We start from the raw sequence: 25,425 nt of genomic DNA, 5'->3' as shown, positions 1-25,425 counted from the left end.
ACCTTTAACCTTTAAAGAATCCTGGTGTCATTTAGAGTTATAATCCATTTACTAACCCATCTATATTTAGTTTATATTTTCATCAATCATTTTGCAGTGCATACCGTATGTAAGTTGATTCTTAAACATTTACTCAGTTTTTAAAATCCAAACTTGGTGTCAACCGGTGTCAAACCGGTTTGAACTGAACTGCTATCCTGCTAAATAAAAAGCCGTGGATGTGACAGTAAAGAGTTTCTGAGGATTATTTCCTGTCAGATTCCTGAGGTGAAAACACTCGACTCAGCTTAATGAAATGAGGAGAAAACAGAAAGTTTGGCTTCATGTTTCCTGTGATGGATTCTCTGTGGAAGTTTGTTTTTCATACGGACAAGAATGAATGAAGGAGGAAAACGAGCCTGATATCTGAACTAGGGTTGTCGCGGTGGGCGGTGTTACCGGTGGCATTCGGTTTTGGAGTCCACACCGGTGGCATTAGCCCCACACCGGGAATACCGTTATTTATTATTTTGTAAAATAAAAGCACATATTCAGAGCTTCCATGTTCAAGTTAGGCTACAAAATGATAAATGGACATACTAACAACATACTGATCACTAAATCTGATCACTAATATGACAGATTAGGATGAATAGGATTAATTATTTGTCTTTACCTAGTGACAGCAATGTGTCCAGTACAATCCAATGGTAGCCTAAGGGGGCGATCACACCGAGAAGCGTCGCTAGAAACGCGTCGCCACCAAAACCATTGTTTTCCTACGGTACGGCGCGCCTGGCGCGTGCTCTTCTCTTGCGACACGCGTCGCGTTTTTCTGGCGGTTTTTAGGCGCGCATAAAAGTTAAAATATTCTCAACTTTTCAGCGCAAGGCGCGGAGTCGCACCGCTCGTCAATGTCACATGTGGGCCAGGCAGCCAATCAAATCAAGCAGAAGGCGGGCTTTCCTTCCTGTTTTGATGCGGTTTGATGTGGTGGGAACGGTGGGACAGAGGAAAACACAGATGAAAAGCTGATATTAGCGGTCTTTAACCCGGTCGCACGCGCAGCCCCGCTCCTCAGTGCTCCTCAGGCCATCAAGCTGTTTTGCCCGACGCGGTCTGCCGAGGCGTTTTGAAGCGGATGCGCCTGTAGCGACGCTTCTCGGTGTGATCGCCCCTTAAAGAAGGGCAATGTGCCAGAATCTGCACTGCACTCACATTAACTACCTGAGTGTTGAGCAGTGTTATAAATCGCTGATTAAAAAGTGTTACGTTTACAAATGACGTTAACGTGAGTTTGGAAAGGAATGATAAGTTTCACTTTCATTGTAGTGACGCTGACTTTGATAGCGCGTAGACCCCCTAGTGGCGACAGGCGGTATAACCGGTGTGACCGGTGTTGAGGAGGGAAACGACACCACCGTGACAACTCTACTCTGAACTCTGCTGACTGTGTGCAGAAACAGAGAGGAAGCTGGACTGCTGCTACTGACTTAAAAAACACTGGTATGATCATTTACAACTCACAAAAAGTAGTTTTTTATTGGGCAGATTGCTGCTGAGAAATATTGACAACTTTGAGTTTCCCAGCAAATAATAATACACATGGTCACTTTGTCAGCACCGTATGTTGTGTGGTACATTAAGGTTAGAATAAGGACTGGGTTTAGGTTGAGATAAGGATTAAGGTTAGGCATGTAGTAGTCTCACTTAGCCAGACCACACTGCGTTTTTGCTGTACCAACGAAGAAGAAGAATCTGGCAGAACACATTTTTGAGCTTGGATAGTGCAAAAAAAAATAAAAAAACAATTGGGGTTGTTTGATTATCAAGGAAACTAGACTAGGCATGCAGTGGTGAGGGTTAAAGAAACCCCATGAAACGGCATCTTTACTTCCTTGATTTGATGCATTTCCTGTTGAAACAGGATGTTGAGGCGGGACTTAATGCAGTGAAGGTTCATTCAAAAGTCTAAACCAATGGAATATGAGTAAAGGAGAGAAAGGGAGTTTTATTTGATGGGAGGGGAGTGGAGGGGCGGGACTGTTCAAAAATCTGATGGTTTTATTGGTTAGAAATGTATATTTCCGCCTCCTGGTGCAGCATGAAGACACCATGACAGATACTCTGGTTTCCAGGAAGTAAAAGTAATGGGAGTTCATTTCATGTGGACTTTAAGGATAGGGGGTAGGGAATGAATGTAGTCAATGAAGGTCCTCACAATTATAGTAATACAAGTGCATATGTGTGTGTGTGTGTGTGTGTGTGTGTGTGTGTGTGTGTGTGTATACCTAGCTCTCTCCTCCACTGAGCCTTCTTGGCGTCCACGGCTGCCCTGCTGTCTGCGTGTCGGTCCTCCAGCCAGCTGAACACACACCCAGGCGACCTGCTCAACAGGCGAAACACTCTGCTGTAAACTAACATTTCACAAATATAAACTCCAAGAAATACATTAGCCCACACACTGTTAATATACCGTGGCAGTCACAGTGACAGTCCCGCATCATGTACTTACACCATGTTAGCAGGGCCGAATTTAGCCTGCTTTGACTGGGGGTGCAGTCAAAATTTTCTTTTTACAGTCATCATGCTTGCCAATAAAATATAATATATAATATTATTATAAAGAATTAGGCTCACTGCCATAAGTATGTTCTACTTAGATTTGATTTTCTTTCATTTCTCCCCACAGCCATCCACTCCTAATAGGACAGCTTTATTTTATTGTTAATTGTGACATCTTGAATTACATAGTCACTTTTACCCACCACCCCATCTTAAGAGGGCATTTTTATTAATAATTTATATTTTTTGTCAGCATAGATTAGTCATTACAGTTCCAACAAGCACAGATCCTGTGCAGACCCACGGCGCACCCTCTAGAGGCCATCTGACGAAGTGCAGGCTCCTGCAAACAGTCTGTGAGTGAGTGAGTGAGTGAGTGAGTGAGTGAGTGAGTGAGTGAGTGAGTGAGTGACCTGACTTTGCCACTTTCTGCCCCCAGCCGCATGGCGCGCTGTGGGAAAAACACATTGTGATACGAACATTGGTTGAGCGAGGTTCACTCTACATGGAGAGAGAGAGTGCTGGCTCCTTAGCATTGGCCCAAATTGATAAATTCAAAGTCGTATTCACTGGCAAAAAAAAAATGTTTCCCCTCACACATAGATTAGCTATCACTGTAACAAAGCCATAGCTAGTCTATCACTTACAGCTGTTAACTTGAATCTTAAATTGATCAAATCAAAAATCTTATAATATTTCTCTGTATTATAATGGAATGGAATTGTTTTATATAATTATTATAATTTGATGGAAGATTTCCATCGCACTGAGCAATAAGAGCTGCAAACATAAAAAAACAGAAAAGGCTGTAGTGAAGCCATGTGGAGCAGAGTCCTGTCTGGACTCGGGGTTTGGTTGGTCTGGCTGCTCTCTGCTGTCTCTGACCCGGACTCCCTCTGTCTCTTGTCATTGCCAAGATACTGATAGAATGGACATTACCTTTAAAAAATACAATTCACCTGTTTCATACTTAAAAAAGCATTCCCTTGTTTGAAGGTGATCATACCTGAGTAGCTATCAATATTTTCTGCCACGGCAAAAATCTGGTACTAATCTGGTATACTGCTGACAAGTCTTTCCTGCATGTTGTACAGTAGAACCAAATGGGTAGACTGTAAAACAAAACCGGTGTGTCATAATCAACTAGCTACCAGACCATTTCTTGCCATTTCTGATGGCTGGCACTTTTTCACCTTTGTACGGAAATGTTGTTCCTCATAGAATCAATTTAATTTAAAGTGAAGTGGACAGTGTGCGGGAGCTTTTTCCTTTCAATTGCTGAATTTCTCCTACACTCCTGTCTTTGGAACATTCAGGTGTGCAAAAATGTTAATGTTTGTAACTTCTGATGGCTGAAAAGAGAGCAAAGGTTATTTTTGACAGAGCCAGAGTGCAGCAGTAGGAAGTGGGACTTACTCCTTACTATTGGTTGCTTGTAATGTTGGTGATCTAGGAATAGAAGCTTGACCTTCTAGGCTACTGTTGGAAGTCCCTCTGGAAATAAGAGTATCAGCTAAATGACTGGAATGTGAATCTGCCCAAAAGATTTTGCAAAAGCCTTCTACATGGGATTCACCGGACATTTTTTTTTAGCATGCAGCACAAACTTCTTGTAGAAATCCATCCTCAGGTGAGCTCCTCACTTGTTGTCTTTATCCTGTGAGGTTCCTCCTCCTCCTCCTCCTCCTCCTCCTTCTCCTCCTGCCTCGTTCACTGAGGAGCCAGGTTTAGAGTCTCTACGGTTTCCTAGCAGGACAGAGGAAAGAGCTGAATTACATTACATTTACTAGATGGCACTCAGCAGAGCGCATACCTCCGCCAACGCTATGCAACTGTCAAGATATGACAGTTGTGGATTTTTGCCAAAAGTTAATAATTTCCAATTTGTTTCACATTTTCCTGACTGGACCTGAAATCTGTCTGTTCACATTCTACACACCTTTAATCATTTTATCTGATTATCTCAACACCACATGACCAATCAGCTCTCTATCTGTTCAGTTTCCATTGCAGCTGCTCCTCTACCACTGGACCAAGGTTTGGAGAAATTGGCAGGATGGTCTATGGTCTAAACAGGAAATTAGCTCTCCAGTGCCTCCATGTTGTTTGATTTGATCAATAATGGAGGGTTTGACTCTTCTTCTGTCTGCTGATTGGCCACAAAGTCTGATGGTGTTACGTGAATCGGTTAAGAAGTTATATGCGTTTTCGTGAGAAGCCCCGGCCACTGCCCCGCCCCCCTTTGGCCAATCGGTGTGAAAAGTTAATCAGTTCTTTGCCCCTGGCCCAATCCCAATGTCCCCCCTACAGACTGAGCCCTGAGCCCTCACGGTCTTAATTGACGTCACCTGTGTGCGCAGCTGTAGCGCCTGAGTGCAAGAAGTCATGAGGGCTCGAAATGGTATATGAGGAATGGGACAGCACTTAATGGCATCACGTGTTGCCATGACGACGTTAGATGTTACTATCTCCCATCAATTAATCAATTTGTAATTTACTCTTTGTTTGCGCTTTTGACTAAACAGCATTATTAAGCTAAAATGTAAAAAATGTTGATGAATAATGTTAAATAGACCTAGGTATATGTTTTGCAACATTGCAAACATTGCATTGTTTATACTGTGCTAATGGTTATAGAAAATACTCTTAATTCTACGAGAGGTACACGACCTGCACTGCACTACATCATTACAATACGTAAAAAAAGAAAACAAAAAAGAAACAGTTGGAGGCACGTTGAAAGCAAAAAGTACTTTTAATAAAGCTTATAATGAGCACAAATAAGAACATAAGAAAGCAAAAGGCTATATTACATGCTGCTTATATTAGCAGCATCTAACATCCTTCTTAAAAGCGTAGGAAAACTTAACTTTATTTTTTCTCAAATGAGCTGTTTATTCTGTCTTAATGTTGCAATATTTTCTCTTTTAACTGTATCTTGCATGTAGTTTGATCCTTTCATGCCTGTTTCTCTCGAAGTTCTTATTAATTGTTTTTTTATGGTTATTTTTCCTTAATTATGTATTTTTTTTTTTGTATTGGGTGTATTGGCTGATATTTTTCACACACATGAATATTAACGTCACAAACGCTATGAACTGTGGGTAATTCCCTCAAGCAAAGTCTGCTGAATTGCGGTCTTGCTGAAAGTCTAAAGGGCTCATAAAGTCTGCCAGAGAGCCCTCGCGCCCTTACTGATTTCACAGTGGGACGTCCTGAACCCTCGCGGACTTGTTGGGAACGCGTGTCAAAGTCTGTGAGTTTGTGAGTGCGGACATTGGATTGGGCCCCTGACACCATTCCCTCATTCAAAGGGCTTTGTTTTGTACAAGGGAAGCGACAGCCGCCTGGTCCTGAGCAGAGCCATATAGAGAGAGAGTTGCGTCAACGGAAGTTCAAAATGCTTGATCGTCACGTGATTCACGTGACAGCTTCAGATAGTTCCAGGAAATACTTGGCGGGCAATTTGAAAACGTAAATACAGAGAGACAGAACTGCGATTTTTGGTAATTAGTAGTCAATAAATGCATTGATTTACAATATTTATGTACAATATTTATATAGCACACCGACGTGTATGTAGTTACATCAATGTTTTTTTAAAGAGTAAAACTTGTATGGTAGTCAAGAGCAATCGCATCCTAATGTTTATTGATATATTTAAAGGGAGGGGAAGGGAAGGAATGTTTCAAAATTCAGATTAGATTAATTTTCTACCATTTCTTTAATTCATGGTGGTTTCAGTAATCCCATGGTAACTGAGGGCCTAAGTAATCTTAATGACTTAATGACTAATGTAGTCTTCATGACTTTCAGATAGAACAGAAGGAGGAAGGAGACCAGAACAGAAGTAGACCGACAGGTGACTATCAATGATTGTCAACTGACAGCACAATGGGTCAATGGACTAGCAGCAGCAGCATGTTAAGTGTGTTGTCTTAGGAAATCCATTGCAAATAAGTGGAAAATGTCGCAAAAATGTCGGATCCTGTGGAAACGCACCATGAGTCAGATAGAGTTATACCAACAGTCGCCACAGAGGGCGCTAATGCAACAATTTGGTTCCTGAGCCTCATAACACCCGAAGAAGTACGCGACCGGAAGTCAGATGGTGAGCTACAGTCAGACCCATGGTCAGATTAATATAGATTAATATAGAACCTCCTTGAGTCAGACGGTTAGCGTACAGAAAAAGGTTTGCATGCATACATTATCGAGCATTTCTCCTTTGCCCAGAATTTCTCTCAAATGATTTTCTCATATGAACTGTAACCAAGTAAAATCTTGAAAATTGTTGCATGTTGCTTTTATATTTCTGTTCAGTTAGAATAATATCATATTATTATCATACTACTTGTTGTCGTGATGCTTTAGTATCGTGAGGTAAGATTAAGGTATCGTGACCCTGCCAGGGACTGTGGAGTATCCGCACGCCGGGTGTGGTGGGCTGGTCTGGGTCAAAGTCCAGGGCTGTATTTTTTTGCCCCAGTCCGTCCCTGTTGAGACCCCGAAGTGTCGGTGCAAGATAAGGTGTATCAGGTACTTACATTACAATTCAGTAGTTATATATGGCTATGTGATGCAAACGTTAGCTAGCTAGCTATCGTTATAGCAGCATCTTGTTGACTACACAGCTGTGTGTTGCGGCCGTTTCTATGGTTACCACGCAAAATGAGCCAGCTGTTACATAAGGGCTGGAATTTTAATGGTGAGTAAAACTGTTTTCATTTAATTCATTATTGTTCTTAAATGTGGTGAGGGATTGACTGTGATCAATGTTAAATGTTATGGTTATGATTTGTGTGTCTGCTCCAAATGGTAAATGGTAAATGGACTGCATTTATATAGCGCTTTTCTAGTCTACCGACCACTCAAAGCGCTTTACAATAATGCCTACATTCACCCATTCACACACCGATGGCGGCAAGCTACCACGCAGGGTGCTGGCACAACCATTGGGAGCAATTTGGGGTTCAGTATCTTGCCCAAGGACACTTCGACATGCGAACTAGAGGAGCCGGGGATCGAACCACCGACCTTCTGATTAGTGGACGACCCGCTCTACCTCCTGAGCCACAGCCGCCCCAAATGTATGTTTGCACTATATTTTAAAGCCTCTGGAACCCAAGTCTCAAATATTAAAACTTTATATGCAGTATCACAGCTGACCATCACATTAAGTATCCACCCAAATAGGAGTTAAAATAACGAAGCCAATCCTAAGGTAGTGTCTGGTAGCATCATAGCTGTCCGTCACATTAGAAGGCCTACTGAGGTTATATGGCCATGATGTTGAGTCAACTTGTGTTTTGTTGTTTCTCTAGTGTATTGGTTTGATTGTTTGACATGTCTGGCTGTTTGGGGCTACTGTGCTGTCCATAATATAGGTTTGTGTGATGGAGGAGGGTGTGTGTCTGTGTGTGATAGGGCGGGGTGGGGGCCCCAACAAAAGTTCTGCACCAGGGCCCTTGACAAAAAGGTTTCGCCCCTGTCTGATAGTCTACTATCTAGTTGGCTGTGAAAATTGACATTTTGGGCTCTATCAGCCACTGTGGCCGGTGAACAGAAGTTTAGCACCTTTGGAGGTGGTTTGAGACGCATTGTATCCTCAAGTTAGCCAAGTGTAAATGCATCATAGTATTACATGTATAATAACAATATTATTATTATTATTATTGATGATATTATTATTATCAGTATTATTAGTACTAGTAGCAGTAGTAGTATTGTTACCCTGGGTCTTCTGGTCCTCTAGGGGGCGCCAGCTGCTGTCAGAGGTCTGGACAGTGTTGAGGATCTGCTGCAGCTGCTCATTGGTCAGACACACCACGCTCTCCTTCAACTCTGCCTCCCCATTGGCCAGCGTATCCTTTAGCCCCGCCTTGCCATTGGCTCGAGTCACAGTGTTCTGAAGCCGTCCTGCTTTCCCATTGGTTCTGGAGGACTGGATGGCGGTACTGTGTTTGGGTCTGTCTGACCTCACCTTCAACACACACACACACACACACACACACACACACACACACACACACAGGCAGAGCAGAGAGGTTAGCATGACCAGTGTTATACACCTGAATTTTGAATCCAATAAGGAAGTGGCAGCAGCAGCAGCCGCTAGAGTCCGGCTCCAAAAAGACTCCAAACCACAACCCAACTTCTGATAAAAATATAAAGTCAATACATTTTTTACACAAGAGGTTTTGGTCTCAGTAGCTAATTTCACTTCTTCTAATGTGTGTGCTTATGGAGATTTTCAAAATAACTGTCATTAACAGGATAAAAAAAAAAAACCACGGTGAGGCATCTTTTAGTTACTGTGGTCCTCGCCTCTGGAAGACCTGAGGCCTGCAGAGAGCGTTGACATTTTTAAAAGCAAACTCAAGACCTACCTTTTTAGTCTTTTAGTTTTACATCTTAATCCGAACATTTTAGGTTTTTCTTTATTTTTATGTTTGTCCCCGTATCTTGCTATTATCTTGTTTTATGTGCTTTAATCTTGTCTCTAGTGTTTCCTTAGATGTATTGTGTGTGTCCTATCAAGTTCTAGTCTGTGACGTTTCCTTAGTTTTATTGTGTCTTATCAAGTTTTAGTCTGTGAAGCACTTTGGGTTACATTTGTTTGTATGAAAAGTGCTATACAAATAAAGTCTGATTGATTGATTGATTGATTGATTGATATAACGGTTATAAAACGGGGTTGTTTTCCTAGTGATTGACAGGTGTCCTGTCCAGTGATGGACAGATCACTGATTATGAACCAATAGCAGGCTTAGCTGTGGCTCTGTGTTGACCCTCAGCTTCACTCTGGCTGCTCAGGCTCCAAAAAATGTCACCATGGCGGCGATCGTAAACACAATCTTTAGGCTTCAAAACAGCCCTTCAGAAACCTGAGGGTGAAGAACACTCGCTACTCCATCTGTCTCTGCTCTGGATCCATGGTGCCTTGTGTTTTATTACAGAAAATAAATGTCACACTCACCGCTGTGGTTCATATCAAAAAGAAGGCTGGTCTTCTGTGATTGGTTCTCGTGTCGCGGGCTTGGTTTGTGTTGCCACATATCCCACCATGCTGTGCGCACAAGGTTATTTGCTTCTCATAGACAGTGAATGGAGGCAAACTGTTGGCCTCATGAAATCCTGGCTGGTGTGGAACTACGGTAAATAAATATAATGCAATGTGTTTTCCTCACCCACAAGCGACAACAAGTGCTTGAACTTGTCTTGTCTTCATGTACCGGAAGGCTGTGTGCTTCTGAAGCTCCCCTTGTACCTCTCATCTCTACTTATTTTTAAATCCAGTAATTAAAGTACCAGATCACAGCACTGGTTAGTTTTAAATAGACTTGGCAAGGCTGGTTTGTGTTACCAGCCTTGCCAAGTACTAGCCCTGCCAAGTCACTAGAATTTCTTGTCCTCTTCAATGATTTTAAAGCAATGATACCTCAGTTTCCATGATGGTTGTGATTACTTTTAATAATGTACAGGCAGGCAGTTAATTTACCTGGGCAGGCTGCCCAAATATTAGCATTAGAAGGGAAACAGCTGGGAAAATGAACAGCTAGGTAACTGAAGGCTTGATGTCACAACACTCCATCTCAAACTAAATGTTCTCTGCTCTTCAGTCCATCTCAAACTAAATGTTCTCTGCTCTTCAGTCCATCTCAAACTGGAAAGATGTTCCTTCTCTCCAAGACATCTTGGGAAGATCGGTCTCGTATTGACTTTGCCACTCTTGGATTTGATAATCACTTTAAGACTTACCTTGTGCGCAGCTCTGGCGCTGCTCTCTGCCGTGTGATTGGTCCGTGTCTTTGCGGCGGTGGATGACGTCAGAGCGGAGGAAGCCGCTGCTCCTGCTGCCTTGCTCCTGGCCTCCCGGCGCCTCCCTGCCTGCCGCCTGGCTGGCTGCTCCTCGCTCTGCACCTCCTGCAGGCAGGAGGGCTGTCTGCAGCTCAGGATGCTGTCCGCTCTGGGCCTGGAGGACAGCTGGGATCGCATTCGATTATATTAGATCACATGAAACTTTACAAGGATAATACCAGTGTAATTTTATTGTTTTTCAATCGCTATTATTGCTGACACTGGACAGACACTGGAGCATACAAAATGATTCCCATATGTAATTTGTAATCGCCACTAGCAGTTGACTTGCTGAAAGTTAATCCATATGACTTGAACGCGGCATAATCGTCGTTTGTCAAACCTCCGCCAGGTCAATGTCTCATTCTGTGTTCAGCTGTTCTTTGTGATTGGCTGAGAGTTAATTGATACAGCTGTTACTAATTACCTGATTAGTCCAGTCTAATATAAGCGCATAAGGTATGGCTAGTCTGGTCACAGTATCTGTCAGTGCTTTGCATCAGTGTAGAATTGATCTGATTTGAATTGATCCAAATAGTCAGGCAGATGATTCCTACCTTAGCTGGATTCTTCTCAGCGCCTGCAGTGGAAGAAAGACGTAATAGTGAACAGTGGCTCCAAACACACACTCACTGGCTCATATTTACCAATACTTCCATAGGTGTAAAACATTGAGACATGCTGAAATTTTATGAGAAAACTGATTTAGTATCACACATGCATGCCAAATAATTAAAAGACTCAAGCTTGGCAAATTTGCACCCAAAATGCTTTTATATGCATTTTTTCATATTGCTTAATAAATTATGCAAAATTTTTTAAATCACTATCACCTTCTGCATTTCAAAGCAAAAGTTCAGCAGTAACCCACAGGATAGAGGAGCTGGTTTGGATCCTGCAGGTCACCAGTCTGAATCTCCAGACCAGCAACAAAAAAATCTGAGCAAGGAAATTGACTGAGAAATCGTTCTGAGTTGCCTTTGAGCAAGGCACTTAACACCTAAGGAGCTGCTCGGTGTCCACCAGTAGCAGACTGGGCAGCTCCCAGTATGACTGTGTGGAAACTGTATGAATGTGAAGCAGGTGGAGCTGAAGAAGAGCATGAAGCTCCAACTTTCCCTGAAGAAATAAAGATTAGAAAACTGAAGCGTCTTACCATGACTGAGTAAAATCAGCCTGGGTTTCCCATTGTCAAGTTCAAACAGCAAGCCGTCTCTGTTCACAAAAAGAGGAAATATCAGAGCTGAAATATGAAACCTTGAGATCCAAACTGAGGAAATGTCCTAACGTTGGGGCAGACTCATTAAACCAGCTGACCTACTACTCTACTTTAGAGACTGTCCTGTAACTGGAGGGTCACAGGTTTGATTCCCTGGACATACAAATTTGTCTCATCACCAAAGTCACAGAATCACATCCTCGTCTGTGTGGTTCTCAGTCCTTTAGGTGCCCAGAAATAACTATCTCCCGGCTTACCAAATTCTAGGCTGCTTGAAAATCAGAATAACTTCAATCATCAATAAATCTACAATAAAACCGGAATTTGTCTTTGCAACACTGATGCAGACACAACAGTATGTACCATGTTGACAACTGACACTGTAGTCTGCATAGAGTTGCATTCAGTATTCTGAATTCTGGCCGTTTGCATGTGAGGAACCTGGATGGTCAAACTGTTTCTTTAACAAAGTAATAGGACTTTGACTCACATTGATGTTCGTAGCTCATTAATGTACAATGCTAACCTGACAGCTACTGCTAACCGTCGTATTATTCTAGCTAACGCTTTACCGGCTTTGTCCCTTTCTGTGGGTCATGGCCCATGACTTTTGTAAACGGCATGGCTATTGTCGCTCTCAATTTTCACAAATACTGAAGTAGTCCCATTTTGAATTAACACATTTTAAGTGGCCAGAATTTCTAAAACATATATATTTTTTTATGTTACGATATGGCTGTTGTACACCAAAATAAAACCGTAGATTCAGTTTGGGCTTAACGTTATATCACAGCAATGACAACTGCTTTGTACAGCACGTTGTTTTTCCCAGTTGTATTACAGTTATAAACGGTGTTGCACACATTTGTTGTTCTTCGCGGGTTTGCTCATTGTTTTGTCGCTGGCTGTAATCCCCATCCATAACACAGCGACGGCCTCGGTCGACATCTTAGCGAGCAACTTTTATTTTGAAAAGACAGACTCACCCAAGATTCATGGTGGCAAAAGATTCTCATTGAAGCGGCGACGTGTTTAATGAAACCTTGAAGAAGAGGACAGAAACTGAAGGTTGTTTGAAAAAAACGCTGCTATCAGTCACACTGTTGTCACACGCCACTTCCTGGATGTTCATTGTGTACGTTGGTTGCTGACAACGACCAATAACGGCTTCACCGATTGGCTAATTCTTTCGCCTCTCTAAAATGAATGGCCAATCAGCTCTATTTGGACACTTACGTTTTTGAAGCCGTCAAGACGCTATGATTGTAGTTTTTTTCTGTAGACTTTGGTTGCTCCTGATTATGGAAGCGTACAGTTAACTATATTCAAATGTTAATCCAGTTTGGAAAATGAAAATACAATCCCGATTTTCATTTTTTTCTGCTTTTGGATATATTATTTGGGTCAAAATGAAAGTTTAAATGGAATAATCCAGTTTGAATTTGAATATTCATGTGCTAATATTAGCACATTTACTGAAAATGTAAAACATTTGACATTTCATCTTCAAAGACTTGTCCCGCACAATATTCAAATGTTAATTCAAATGTAAAAAATCCAAATGCAACAAAAAAAAAGTGCAGCCTATTTTGTTTATTTAGCCTATGTGTAAAATTCAGTAATGCCTTTACATTTGTTTTTTCGTGCTCCTGCCATGTGAAACCCTTGACAAAATGCAATGAAAATGCAAATGAAAAAGCCATGTACGCTTCCGTAAAAGTATTGTTTCCCTCATGTTTTATATTTTCTTCTATTTAGTGTGCAAGTGGATTCAGTCGGGGAGGATGTAACAGAGTTAGTTTTGTCTCCACTTGCCACTGTATTTCTTGCCATTGTTTAGATATGGAGAGGTGGCGCCCTTTCCCTCTTTTTTATCTGCAAGTGGTAAGTCTGGTTGAATATGGGGAGGCACCACTCCTAATGCAAAACAATTTTGGACTGCCCATTTTGAAAATATTAGTTGGAGAGTAGTATGACAAGTACTGTATCACCAATAAAGTCAAAGATGTATATTTTAAAATTATCCACTTAATAAATCCCACAAACCACATTGTCACAAACCGGGTCTAATAAGTGACAAAGAGGGAGTCCACATGTGACTCCAAATTCAAAAAGTAATTTATTTTAACTTAATTAAACTCAAGTGAACCAAAAAATAAGCCAAAAGGCATCGGTGGGAGTAAATGTAAACCATCAGTCATGTCTGCAATGTATGGATGAATGAAATGTAGTGTTTGTGAATGTTGAAAGGTGCAAAAGGAACACAGGCTTAGCCCCACATGGCAGGTGGAGACCTGGGACCAAACAGAGGAGAGAAGGAAAAGAAAAGAGGGATCTGTTAGCGTGGCACAACAGTTTATATACCCTGAGCCCCAACTACCCAGGTGAGACGAATTGGCTGACGACCTTCCCCACTCTGCCAATAACTTCCCATGAAGGGAAACAAGACAGCCAGTAAGCAAGCAGAGGGGGAGGGCCGTCACAACATGTGAAAAAAATAATAATCTAAAAATACATAAAAATGACATTGGTAGAACATGTGAATTCTGTGACTTTGATGTTGAAACAATTTTACATTTGTTTTATGAATGTAGACCGATATATGTTAAACTTTTTTGGTTGGACTTGGAACATATGGTTGAAAGGTTATGTGGCACTAAGATTTATTTAGATAAAAAATATGTTATATTTTTATATGAAAAGAATAATATTCATACAGAAAAACTTTTTGTTAATTTTTTTCATTTTATATGGTAGGTTTTACATTCACAAATGTAAAAAACAAACAAACACTTATACAATTTAAAATTGAAGTGAAACATTATTTCGAAACTTTACAGGGTGTTAAAAACCAGAAAGCCATTAAGACTCTGGCTATTTATAATGCCATAAATATACTTATTTAGTTTATTTTTTGTAACCCCTGCTCTTTTAACTACGTTATTTCTCTTTTTTTGTATCTTATTTTATTTTATTTTTCTCTTTATACAGTCTTTGATGTATTTTTGACTTGTTTTCCTGTGTTATTATTATGTGGTGTGAATATATGATAAATAAAGGAAGAAAAAAAAAAGTCTGGTTGTAGGCATGCCTAGACACTTCCTATATACATGTATGGCCTCCTGTAGACAGGTTAATATGAATGTTTGTGCTGATCACATGAATTTAGAGTTCCCAACCTGCAAGGATTGGCTGCTCAATCAGACTCTTTGTTTTCTGGTAGTGGGCTAAGTTGCATGCAAATTTGTATTTTGTTTTGTATTTTGAATGCTACGTCAATTAATCAAAACTATGATATGATCACACTTTGGAGGTCATGGGTTGATAAAATGTACAGTATATGAGATGCAAAAATTAAAACACCCAGATATATCTGGATAACTTCAGCGAAGCCAAGCCATTTTCATGTAATACTTCCAAGCAAACAAACTAAATGCTGCTCAGTAAACTTAAAATCCCCCAGTTTACACAGTATTGATTCAACATTGTATCGGTAAAGCAAATGGGTCGACAAAAGCATAGAAAATCACATTTAAAGAATCTATCCCCATACTAATGTGAAACTTCAGACTCATTTGTCAGTTATGATGGGTGTGACTGAGTGGACTACAGTCTGGGCCCTTTGGCACCGACTATCATTCCTGACATAGAAAAGCACATAACTTCTACCAGGTCAGATGCTTTGACTGCTTTCCTGCTCAAAGGAATGAAGCAATGAATAAAGACAAGACAAATATTTGTGGTGACATTTATTGTATGTAATCAACAATTTTGTCATATTTTATGACTTATTGCAATGCTTTACATAAGAGAACTTATTCAGCTGCCTCTTTTCCCTGTGAAAAATAAACACATTTTTAGGCAAACACAAATAAAATGTTTCAATCATTTCAAAGTTAATATTCATTGAATTAACATGCACTGATGAAAAACTTATGTTTACCTTGCCAGACTCACGGCTCTTAGCTCTCAGCTTGTTGACCTGAGACTCAGCAATATCAGCTCGCTCTTCAGCCTCCTCCAACTCGTGCTGAATCTTCCTGCACTTTGTCAGGTGAGTGTTGGCCTGCTCCTCCTGTGAAACCATCATAAATTCTCATTGCAAATCCTAAGACTAGAGTAAAAATTGTGAAAACGTTTGCAAATAGATGAAGCATTTTTACATGATTTCAACTTACTGCTTCCTCAGCCTGCCTCTTGTAGGCCTTCACCTTCAGTTGCAGCTTGTCTACCAGAGCCTGCAGCCGGGCGCCATTCTTCTTGTCCTCTTCAGTCTAATGTAAGTATGAACATTAATTACCATTAATAATTGGCTTTTAATATGGTAATTTGGTCAATAGGAACACTGTTATAAAAGTAAGCTTGGTATACCTGGTATGTGAGTTCCTTCACTCTCCTCTCATATTTACGGACACCTTTAACAGCGTCTCCTCCACGTCTCTGTTCAGCTTCAATCTCTGCCTCCAGCTCACGCACCTTCAGAAATGAATTATAAACTATGACACTCATTCTGCATATTTTGTAATGTCATGTACTGTAATCTGTGTAACAGTTATCTTACCCTGGACTCCAGTTTCTGGAGCTGTTTCTTGCCACCCTTCATGGCCAAGTTCTCAGCCTCATCCAGGCGGTGCTGCAGGTCCTTGACTGTGATCTCCAGGTTCTTCTTCATCCTCTCCAGATGAGAGCTAGTGTCCTGTTCTTTCTTCAGCTCTTCAGCCATCATAGCAGCCTACAAAATGAATAATTTATGTTAATCAGAAATGCCATACGAAATTCATGTTCTTCCAGATGTATGGATGAGATCTGGGTGACTATGAAATAAAATTTAAACCCACATCAGTGATGGCTTTCTTGGCCTTCTCCTCTGCATTCCTTGCTTCCTGAACACTGTCATCTACTTCACTCTGGACTTGGACCAGGTCAGCCTCCAGCTTCTTTTTTGTGTTCATAAGGCTTGTATTCTAGGAAAAGGAAGGAAAAATTCAGTTTAGCAATGATGTGCACATATTATTTAAAAATGTATTGATTATAGAATTAGTGAAGAAATTTTTTACTTGAGAGTGCAGCAATCCAACACGCTCACTAGCATCCACCAGCTCTTGCTCAGCCACTTTACGGCCTCTCTCTGTCTGTTCCAGACCAACCCTCAGCTCTTCAATTTCAGCCACCATGAGACCATTCCTACGCTCGACCATAGCAGCTTGCTCCTTGAGGTCTTCCTGCGCTCTGACAGCATCATCAAGGTGCAGCTGGGCATCCTAATGTTAAGATTGTGTTGTAGAAACAGACAAAGATCAGAATGTTGCTGCACATAGAATGGCATGTACAGTTGTCATGTGATGTACCTTCAGTTGTCCCTGGACATTCCTCAGCTGCTTCTGGGCCTCAGAAGCCTGGCGGTTAGCATGACTCAGCTGAATCTCCATCTCATTCAGATCTCCCTCCATCTTCTTTTTGATTCTCAGGGCATCGTTCCTGCTCCTGACCTCAGAGTCAAGAGTAGTCTGCATGGAGTCAATCACCCTCTGGCTGTTCCTCTTGATCTGCTCCATCTCCTCATCTTTCTCTGCCAGCTTTCTGTCAACCTCACCTTTGATCTGGTTGAGCTCCAGCTGGACACGCAGAATCTTGGACTCCTCATGTTCCAGAGTTCCCTAAAATGTAAAAATATTAAAACATAGCCCGTGTTGCCTTCTGATTGTAATATTGGGCATGTCTCTATTGTTCAATAAGATATGTAAATTTCATGGACAAAGGAAAACATATACATTAGCAATTCTAATGTTAAGCTTTCCAGTTAAAATTTCACCTCAGCCTCCTCAAGAGCTGTCTGGATCTCTGACTTCTCTGTCTCCACCTGCTTCTTGGACTTCTCCAGCTCATGGATGCTTTTTCCAGTCTCACCAATCTGTTCAGTCAGGTCTGAGATTTCCTCTGCAGAAGGTTATATATGTTTAATATTGCTAAGTCAAAGAATGAAGGCTATGTGTCTCATTCTAACTGATACATACATATTAACAATCATGAACATATTTCAAATTACTGTTGCTAACATTATCAGGTGAGAACTCACGTTGCAGGTTCTTGTTCTCCCGCTTCAGGGTCTCCAGCTGATCCAGAGCTTCCTCATAAGAGTTTTTCATCTTGAACAGCTCAGTGCTGAGAGAACGAGCCTCTTTCTGAGCTCCCTCAAGCTCTGCCTGACCCTCCTCGTATTTCTGCTTCCAATCTGCCAGAACCTGCATAGTAATTTAAAATGAGCAATGTTACCCAATTTTGGAATGGTTATACTTTGACACTTCCAGTGGTTTTGACAAGGTAATCAGTGTCAACACACCTTATCAAAGTTCCTCTGCTTCTTGTCAAGGTTGGCAGCCAAAGAATTGGCTCTCTCCACATCAATCATGAGGTCCTCCACCTCGCCCTGGAGCCTCTGTTTGGTTTTCTCCAGAGACGCACACTTGGAGTTCACAGCCTCAATCTGTTCCTCAGCTTCCTGAAGGCGCTGGGCAAGCTTTTTCCTGTTAAGCATTTGCCAAATGTAATCATTCATGTATTGTATTCTAACAAGTATTTTGTAACGACCGTTAGGAAAAACAAAATCTTCATTGACTCACTTTGACTCTTCAAGCTCCTCAGTGCGCTGGATAGCATCAGTTTCATACTTGCTCCTCCATTGGGCCACTTCACTGTTGGCCTTGGACATTCCACGTTGCAGCTCTGCCTTGGCCTCCTGCTCCTCCTCAAACTGCTCCCTCAGAAGATCACAGTCATGGCGGGCTGATTGCACACCGTGGGCAAGGGCATTCTTGGCCTGCAAAAGATTATTAAAATAAAAACCAGTGAATAAATGAACATACAATCCTTTAAAAACCTTGAAATCTCTTACAATTTTCCTCACCTTAACTTCCTCCTCGATTTGTCTCTTTAGCTCCTCAATCTGCTGTGTGAAGGCTTGCTTGCCTCTGGTCAGCTGGGAGACAAGGGCTTCTTTCTCCTCAAGCTGACGACCAAACTCACCTAGATGGAAATGGATTTTTTTTATTTGAAATATATACATTTCCAACTGGCCCAGCATTAAAGTAAAAAAAATGGTTTCTAATTATAGATTGAGTCTAATAATGGATTGAGTTCAAAAGTACATTGGTATATTTTATGAACAAGTCAATGAAAGTAAGACTTGCCATTCTCTGTCATCAGTCTTGCTCTCTGAGCGCTGATGTCATTTATCTGGCGAACATTCTCGTCATTCTTAGCCTTAATTTCACTGAACTGGTCCTCAAGGGTGCGGCACATCTTCTCGAGATTTCCCTGTTTATCAACATTAGACAGGTTCAGTAATTCTTCCACTAATACAAGTTTTTTCTCAAGTGTGAATATACAGTACATATGTATATAAAATAACGTTATACCTTGGCTTTTGCCACAGCTTCCATATTGCTAGACAGGTCATCAATCTCCATCTTGTATTCACTCTTCTCCTTCTCCAGCTTCTGCTTGACACGCTGCAGGTTGTCAATCTGTTCTCCCAGCTCTGCAACACTGTCAGCCTGCTTCTTGCGGAGAGCAGCAGCAGTGGCTTCATGTTGTAAGGTGGACTCCTCAAGGTCACGACGCAGCTTCTGGAACTCAGCTTCACGCTTCTTGTTCATCTCAATCTGAGCAGCAGTGGCTCCACCGGCCTCCTCAAGTCTCTCACTGATCTCTTCAAGTTCCCTGGAGAGGTCAGCTCTCTGCTTCTCAACCTTGGCGCGAGCAGCACGCTCAGCCTCGATCTCTTCCTCCAGTTCCTCAATACGAGCCTTGAAAGTTAAGAAATATTGTTAAATGAATGTATGCAACTGACACATTGCATAAAAACTCAATGACAAGTTTGACATAGAATTGAAATCAAACATTACACACCTGGAGCTCTTTAATCTTCTTCTGTAGCTGAGCACCCAAGGATTGTTCATCTTCAATCTTACTGAGATGCTGGCTTATCTCAAAGTCCTTCCTGTTGAGTAAATGACATCATCATAAGATACTGGTTGCAATAACATATTTTGTGCATACAGTTTTCAAATTCTGTCCACATTACTTCTTGATTTTCTCGTCAGACTGCTGCTTGTCATTCTCAAGATCCATGATGGATTCCTGGGCCAGTTTCAGATCGCCCTCGAGCTTCCTCTTTGCTCTCTCAAGGTCCATGCGGAGCTTCTTCTCTTGCTCCAGAGAACCTTCAAGCTGCAAAATACCACGTGTTTATAATTACAAAGGATTAACAGCAAGCATATATTCTTATTGAATAGCAAACAGCATGTTCATGAACTCACATCATCCACTTGCTGCTCAAGCTTGGTCTTGGCCTTGGTCAGAGTGTTGACTTTGTCTTCCTCTGCCTGCAGGTCATCAAGAGTCTGCTGATGTGCCTCTTGGAGGGCTTTCTTCTCCTTTGTCAGCTTAGCAATGCTCTCATCTTGAGAGGCCATCTCTTCAGTCAGGTTCTTCACCTGAATATGTAAAAACATATTGTCATAATTGGGTAATTATTCAAATATTGGATGATATATTAGACAGAGTGAATATCCATGAACCTTGTTCTCAGTGGCATGCTTCTCCTTCTCCACTTTGGCTAAGGTAAGCTCCAGGTCATCAATGTCCTTCTTGAGCTCAGAGCATTCATCCTCCAGTTTCCTCTTCTTGGCAGTTAGCTCAGCATTGACTTCCTCCTCATCCTCCAGTCTCTCACTTGTCTCTTTGAGTTTTGCCTCCATCTGGATCTTACTCTTGATAAGTCCCTCACATCTCTCCTCAGCATCTGACAGATTCTCTGATTCCTAGTTAGAACAAAAGTGAAAAGGGGAAAATATTTCAACATTTGCTCTGGAAAAGATGTGAGAAATCAACAAAGCTTTCTGTTGACATTTACTCACAGATGCCACTTGCAGCTGCAGATCATTCTTCTCCTGCAGAAGAGACACCATCTTCTCCTCCAGTTCCTTCTTCTTAGCCAGGGCCGTGGCCAGGTCTGTTTTCATCTTCTCATAGTTTTCCTTCATGTTCTGTAGCTCCTTCTCAGTTTCAGCACTCTGCAGAAGGGGCTTAATCTTGTAGTACACCTTCATCCATGGCCAGTGTTTCACATTCATGAATGAGCGGATATTGTACTGGATGCTGTAAATGGCTTCCCTATGGAAGGAAATCACTGTTATGTACAAAGTCATTTTGGCACTGCATTCAGCCTAAATATATGGTTAGAATTTCCACTTGCCTCCTTTCCATCATCTTCACAAACTCCTTCCTCATGACGTAGCCACGGCAGAGAGCCTGAGTCATGGTGACCAGAGAAGCAAGCTTCTCATCTCGCATCTCCTCAAGGGTACCTAGTAGACCAGCTTTGAAGAACACCTGCCGAGAACATAAAAATATTATGGACAATTGATTTTCATCCATGAAACGGAGTTTAGTTTTTTCTTACTCAATTGTTTACCTTGGTGTGTCCAAATTTATACTCGTCATGATTCACATCAATTGACCCAAGCAGCTTCTCAGAGGCCTTCTTGTTGTCAATGAATTGACCCTCAGGGATGACACTGGCATTCAGTACTTTGTACCTATTGCAAAACAGTTAATGGTCACATTTGGGACCTTCTTTTCAAAGTTAGGAAAACTCTGTGGTAAATTAGGTAATACCTCTGCTTGAAGTCAGCATAGAGGATTCTGCTGGGGAAACCTTTCCTGCAGATTCTGATACCCTCCAGCACACCATTACACCTCAGCTGGTGGATAACCAGGAAGTTTTCCATCAGACCTGTGAAGAGGTTGTTACTTCATAATTATTATGACAAAGTAAAAGACCCACTACCCCTAAGCTGTGTTAATGACTGCAACATGTACAGACAATATTAAGAACATTGGTTAGCTGTGAGTGTACCTGGAGTCTTTGACTCATTGGGAATCAGGCAACGTACAAAGTGAGGATGAGTGCTCCTCAAGTTGGTCATAAGCTTGCCCAAGTTCTCCTGTAGATACAAGATAAAACCAAACATTCTTCATGAAAAGCATAAAATAAAAATAAAAACTTGCATTTATTTGAGTTTAATTACGAACAGGCACTTAAGGCTGTTCTTAAAATTTACCCTGAACTGTGAGGACACAGTCTGCATGGAACCACCCTTCTTCTTGCCTCCCTTCTTGCTACCGCCGGTCTCTGTTGATTTGTTGATTTATTAATATCAAGACTTTATCATTCAACTGACTTTTTTGAGTAGGCATATTGTTTATCTTAAAGACAAAAACATTCATTAATTCCCATAATCCTAATAAGCGTTATAAAGTGATACTGTACCTTCAACAACAGGGGGATACAGGGTAGGCAGCAGCTTAACACCAGACTTCTGGTACAGCTGAATAACAGAGTCGTTCAGGGGATCCTTGTTCTTGTCCAGCCAGCCACAGATATTGTAGTCCACAGTTCCAGCATAGTGCACCAGAGAGAAATGGGCCTCAGCCTTGCCTTTGGTTGGCTTGGGCTTCTCAAATGCTTTGTTTTTACCGAGGTGCTGGTCATACAGCTTGTTCTTGAAGGTAGTGTCTGAGGCCTTTGGGAACATGCACTCCTCTTCAAGGATGGAGAAGATGCCCATGGGCTATATAAAAAGTGCAAAGAGATACATCATGAAGAGGCACTGTTGTAGCATATCATGAATTCTAACATAAAGTCACAACATTATTGTGTACCTTTTCAATGAGCTCAATGCAGGCAGCCAAGTCCATGCCAAAGTCAATGAACTCCCAGATGATACCCTCCTTCTTGTACTCCTCTTGCTCCAGGACAAACATGTGGTGGTTGAAGAACTGTTGCAGTTTCTCATTGGTGAAGTTGATACACAACTGCTCCATGCTGTTGTACTGTCGGTGGAAATAGGATTAACCTAATATATCGCAAACAAAAAACTTCTGTTACAAAATTATCTTCTCAATCCATTACCATGAATGCATACTTACATCAAAGATTTCAAAACCAGCAATGTCCAGCACACCAATGAAGAATTGCCTTGGCTGCTTGGTGTCCAGCATTTGGTTGATGCGGATGACCATCCACAAGAACATTCTTTCATAGATAGACTTAGCCAGGGCGCTCACTGAGTTCAGGACCTGAAGAAAAGTTTTATTTGAATCAATATCATTAGAATCCACAGTGTCACAAAGAGGGTCCTCTCACAGATTTAATAAAGTAGAGATCCATCAACTGAAATTTAGACACTGGATTACTTGATTTTTTTGCCTACACGACAAATATTATGTCTAGCAGTGCAATTTTAACTGAAATAGAACTAACGATACGGCAATCAACACATGCAGTGACAGGTAACAGAGGACATTCAGATGCAAACTATCTATTCCAGATACATGTAATTCATGAAATTCCTCCATTACAACAGAAATACTTTCTACATACTTCAGCTTCATAAGGAACTTAACCACATTCATGTACTGGCCCTTAATTTAATTATGAGATTGTATGAAATGAATTAAACAACAGAATAATCTGCTGACCTGTGGCACAGTCTGTCCCTTGGTGACATACTCATTTCCGACCTTCACTCTGGGGTAGCACAGAGCCTTCAGCATGTCAGCCGAGTTCAGGCCCAACAAGTAAGAAACCTTGTCAGCCTCTGAAAATGTCCAAAAAAAAATAAAAAATGTACTAGATATATGACTGATTTGTAAAATGTGACATAGAAAGATTAATTTCATGCCAGAGGTTTTTTAACTCATCCATGAAGTTAATCCTCACCCTCTGTGCCATCTGGCTCAGCCTGCTCTTCACGCTGCTTCTGCTTGAACTTCATGTTACCATGGTGGAGCACAGCACCGGTAAACTTGTAGATGCCCATCTTCTCCTCATTGGTGAAGCCCAGAATATCAATAGCAGTCTGTATTCAATAGAGGTATTGACACTGAGTAAAAGTCACTATGGAAAATACATTTTACTGAGTAATTGTGATGGAATATTGAATGTATAATAGATTAAGAAAATGAAAATGAGAGTGAACATCACTCACATCAGTGGCAACCAACTCTTCTTTGTCATCAATGCTGGCCACAGTAATCTGACCCTGACTGCACATGGGGAAGTCATAGGGGTTGGTGGTGATGAGCGTCATTTCTGGAGATCAAAAAAGGTTTAAAGGAATGACTGGTTATGGACCATGTGAACAACGTGGGTTGTTTTAACATTGTATCGCAATGCTTATCTTACCAATCAGCTCAGGTTTGTGGTTGGTCATCATCTGGTAGAAGATGTGGTAGCCTCTCTCATCAGGAAGCTGGAACGACACTCTAGACTTCTCCAGCAGATCTATAAGCATTGTTCATGAATCAAAATCTACACCACTGATAATGCCAGTCATTTCATTTAATATGTGAAGTTGATACTTACATGTCTCAATATCAGCACTAGCCAGTTTACCAGTTGTGCCAAAATGGATTCTGATGAATTTACCCTGTTTGGAATAGCATATTGTTTACCATCCCTCTGCATAGGCAATATATAATTGAAGATATTTCTCACAGTTTGAAATCCCTCCATACTTACAAAACGAGAGGAGTTGTCATTCCTCACAGTCTTGGCATTACCATAGGCTTCCAGCAAGGGATTGGCTGCAATAATCTGGTCCTCCAGTGACCCCTGTAATATGTTTTTTTTTTCATTTTAATATTCATTTCAGTAGTACATTTCTATTATGTCTTCATTTTTCAGAAATGTTTCCAATGTTTTTATAAAATCCTCATGATAATATACCTGCATCTTTCCTGATGTTGCCTCCTTCTTCTTTTCTCCACCACCCACTGAGATTGTTGCAAAGTACTGGATGACACGCTTGGTGTTCACAGTCTTTCCAGCACCAGATTCTCCACTGGGGATGGATATGTAGATTCAGAGAAATTAACTCAATTTGTTTGATGCTATTGGTCTTACAGAGGTGCAATAGATGTAAAACTTACGTGATCAAGACAGACTGGTTCTCCCTATCTGCAAAAGGAAAAATGAAGAAATATATTTCTCATCTATGTAACATAAATTATTGAGTTTATTGAGAGTTTATACATTTTCTTGACAAGAACATACCAGTAGCCATGAACTGGTAGGCATTGTCAGAGACAGAGAAGATGTGGGGTGGAGCCTCCATGCGCTTTTTGCCTCTGTAAGCAGATACAACCTCAGCATCGTACACTGGGAGCCACTTGTAGGGATTCACAGTTGCACAGAACAGCCCAGAGTAGGTCTGAAGGGGATGAGAGAGATATGACCACTTACAGTATGTTGTATATGTGTGCAATATTATACTTTACTCCATAGGCAGAAGAGCTTACGTAGATCATCCATGCTGCATAACGCTCTTTGAGGTTATACAGCACAGAGGCTTCATTGAGATGGGTCATCATGGCCATGTCCTCAATTTTGTCATACTTGGGAGGGTTCATAGGGGTGACATCATCCTCCTTAACCGTCCTCTCCTGAAATATTGAAACACAATTTCAGCTTGTGTTGAAATTCCAACTGTAAGTTGCACTGCTGTGAGTTTCATGAAACTTCAACCTACCTCCTGGTTGGCAAGAACTTTCACGGTGACTTTGCCACCGTCTTTCTTCAGGATTGTACATTTAAGGTACAGCTCCTTAGCATCAGCCACATAGGCAGCAGATTTGGCATCAAAGGGTGCGTTTTGAGCCTCAATCCTCTCCTTCTCTGGCTTACGGAGATAAATGGCGGCCTTGCCATAAAGGGCCATCTCCGCGTCAGTACTCAT

The 25,425-nt window shown here is 41.3% G+C and overlaps 2 protein-coding genes across 2 annotated transcripts in view; both read right to left on the bottom strand.

Moving 5' to 3' along the window:
* Positions 1 to 12,620, bottom strand: part of ccdc66 (coiled-coil domain containing 66) — a 31,615-nt gene extending 18,995 nt beyond the window's left edge. The window contains exons 1-7 of the mRNA XM_078283623.1: positions 12,610 to 12,620; positions 11,561 to 11,619; positions 10,962 to 10,984; positions 10,306 to 10,530; positions 8,278 to 8,527; positions 4,188 to 4,290; positions 2,271 to 2,365 (exon numbers count right to left, since the gene is read on the bottom strand). Of these exons, the coding sequence (XP_078139749.1) occupies positions 2,271 to 2,365; positions 4,188 to 4,290; positions 8,278 to 8,527; positions 10,306 to 10,530; positions 10,962 to 10,984; positions 11,561 to 11,619; positions 12,610 to 12,620 (766 nt within the window). The remainder of the gene's footprint in view (positions 1 to 2,270; positions 2,366 to 4,187; positions 4,291 to 8,277; positions 8,528 to 10,305; positions 10,531 to 10,961; positions 10,985 to 11,560; positions 11,620 to 12,609) is intronic.
* A 2,818-nt stretch (positions 12,621 to 15,438) lies between these two features.
* Positions 15,439 to 25,425, bottom strand: LOC139931510 (myosin heavy chain, fast skeletal muscle-like). Its single transcript, XM_078283456.1, has 39 exons — positions 25,219 to 25,425; positions 24,989 to 25,132; positions 24,744 to 24,900; positions 24,620 to 24,647; positions 24,417 to 24,531; positions 24,210 to 24,302; positions 24,054 to 24,117; positions 23,874 to 23,972; positions 23,677 to 23,780; positions 23,409 to 23,547; positions 23,168 to 23,286; positions 22,616 to 22,765; positions 22,349 to 22,519; positions 21,957 to 22,257; positions 21,748 to 21,818; positions 21,543 to 21,630; positions 21,302 to 21,419; positions 21,099 to 21,222; positions 20,880 to 21,016; positions 20,542 to 20,797; positions 20,203 to 20,445; positions 19,942 to 20,118; positions 19,707 to 19,852; positions 19,532 to 19,622; positions 19,039 to 19,428; positions 18,811 to 18,937; positions 18,528 to 18,646; positions 18,244 to 18,440; positions 17,964 to 18,147; positions 17,700 to 17,865; positions 17,436 to 17,560; positions 16,972 to 17,280; positions 16,681 to 16,884; positions 16,462 to 16,587; positions 16,185 to 16,355; positions 15,995 to 16,099; positions 15,802 to 15,897; positions 15,567 to 15,698; positions 15,439 to 15,459 (listed from the first exon to the last, which is right to left on the bottom strand). The coding sequence occupies exons 1-39, from the start codon at positions 25,423 to 25,425 to the stop codon at positions 15,439 to 15,441; spliced, it is 5,814 nt and encodes a 1,937-aa protein (XP_078139582.1).

The sequence above is a fragment of the Centroberyx gerrardi genome, chromosome 5 (genome assembly GCF_048128805.1).
Source record: "Centroberyx gerrardi isolate f3 chromosome 5, fCenGer3.hap1.cur.20231027, whole genome shotgun sequence".
NCBI classification, from domain to species: domain Eukaryota; kingdom Metazoa; phylum Chordata; class Actinopteri; order Beryciformes; family Berycidae; genus Centroberyx; species Centroberyx gerrardi.
The sequence above is the reverse complement of the archived record's forward strand: the minus strand, read 5'-3'. Positions and strand labels throughout refer to the sequence as shown.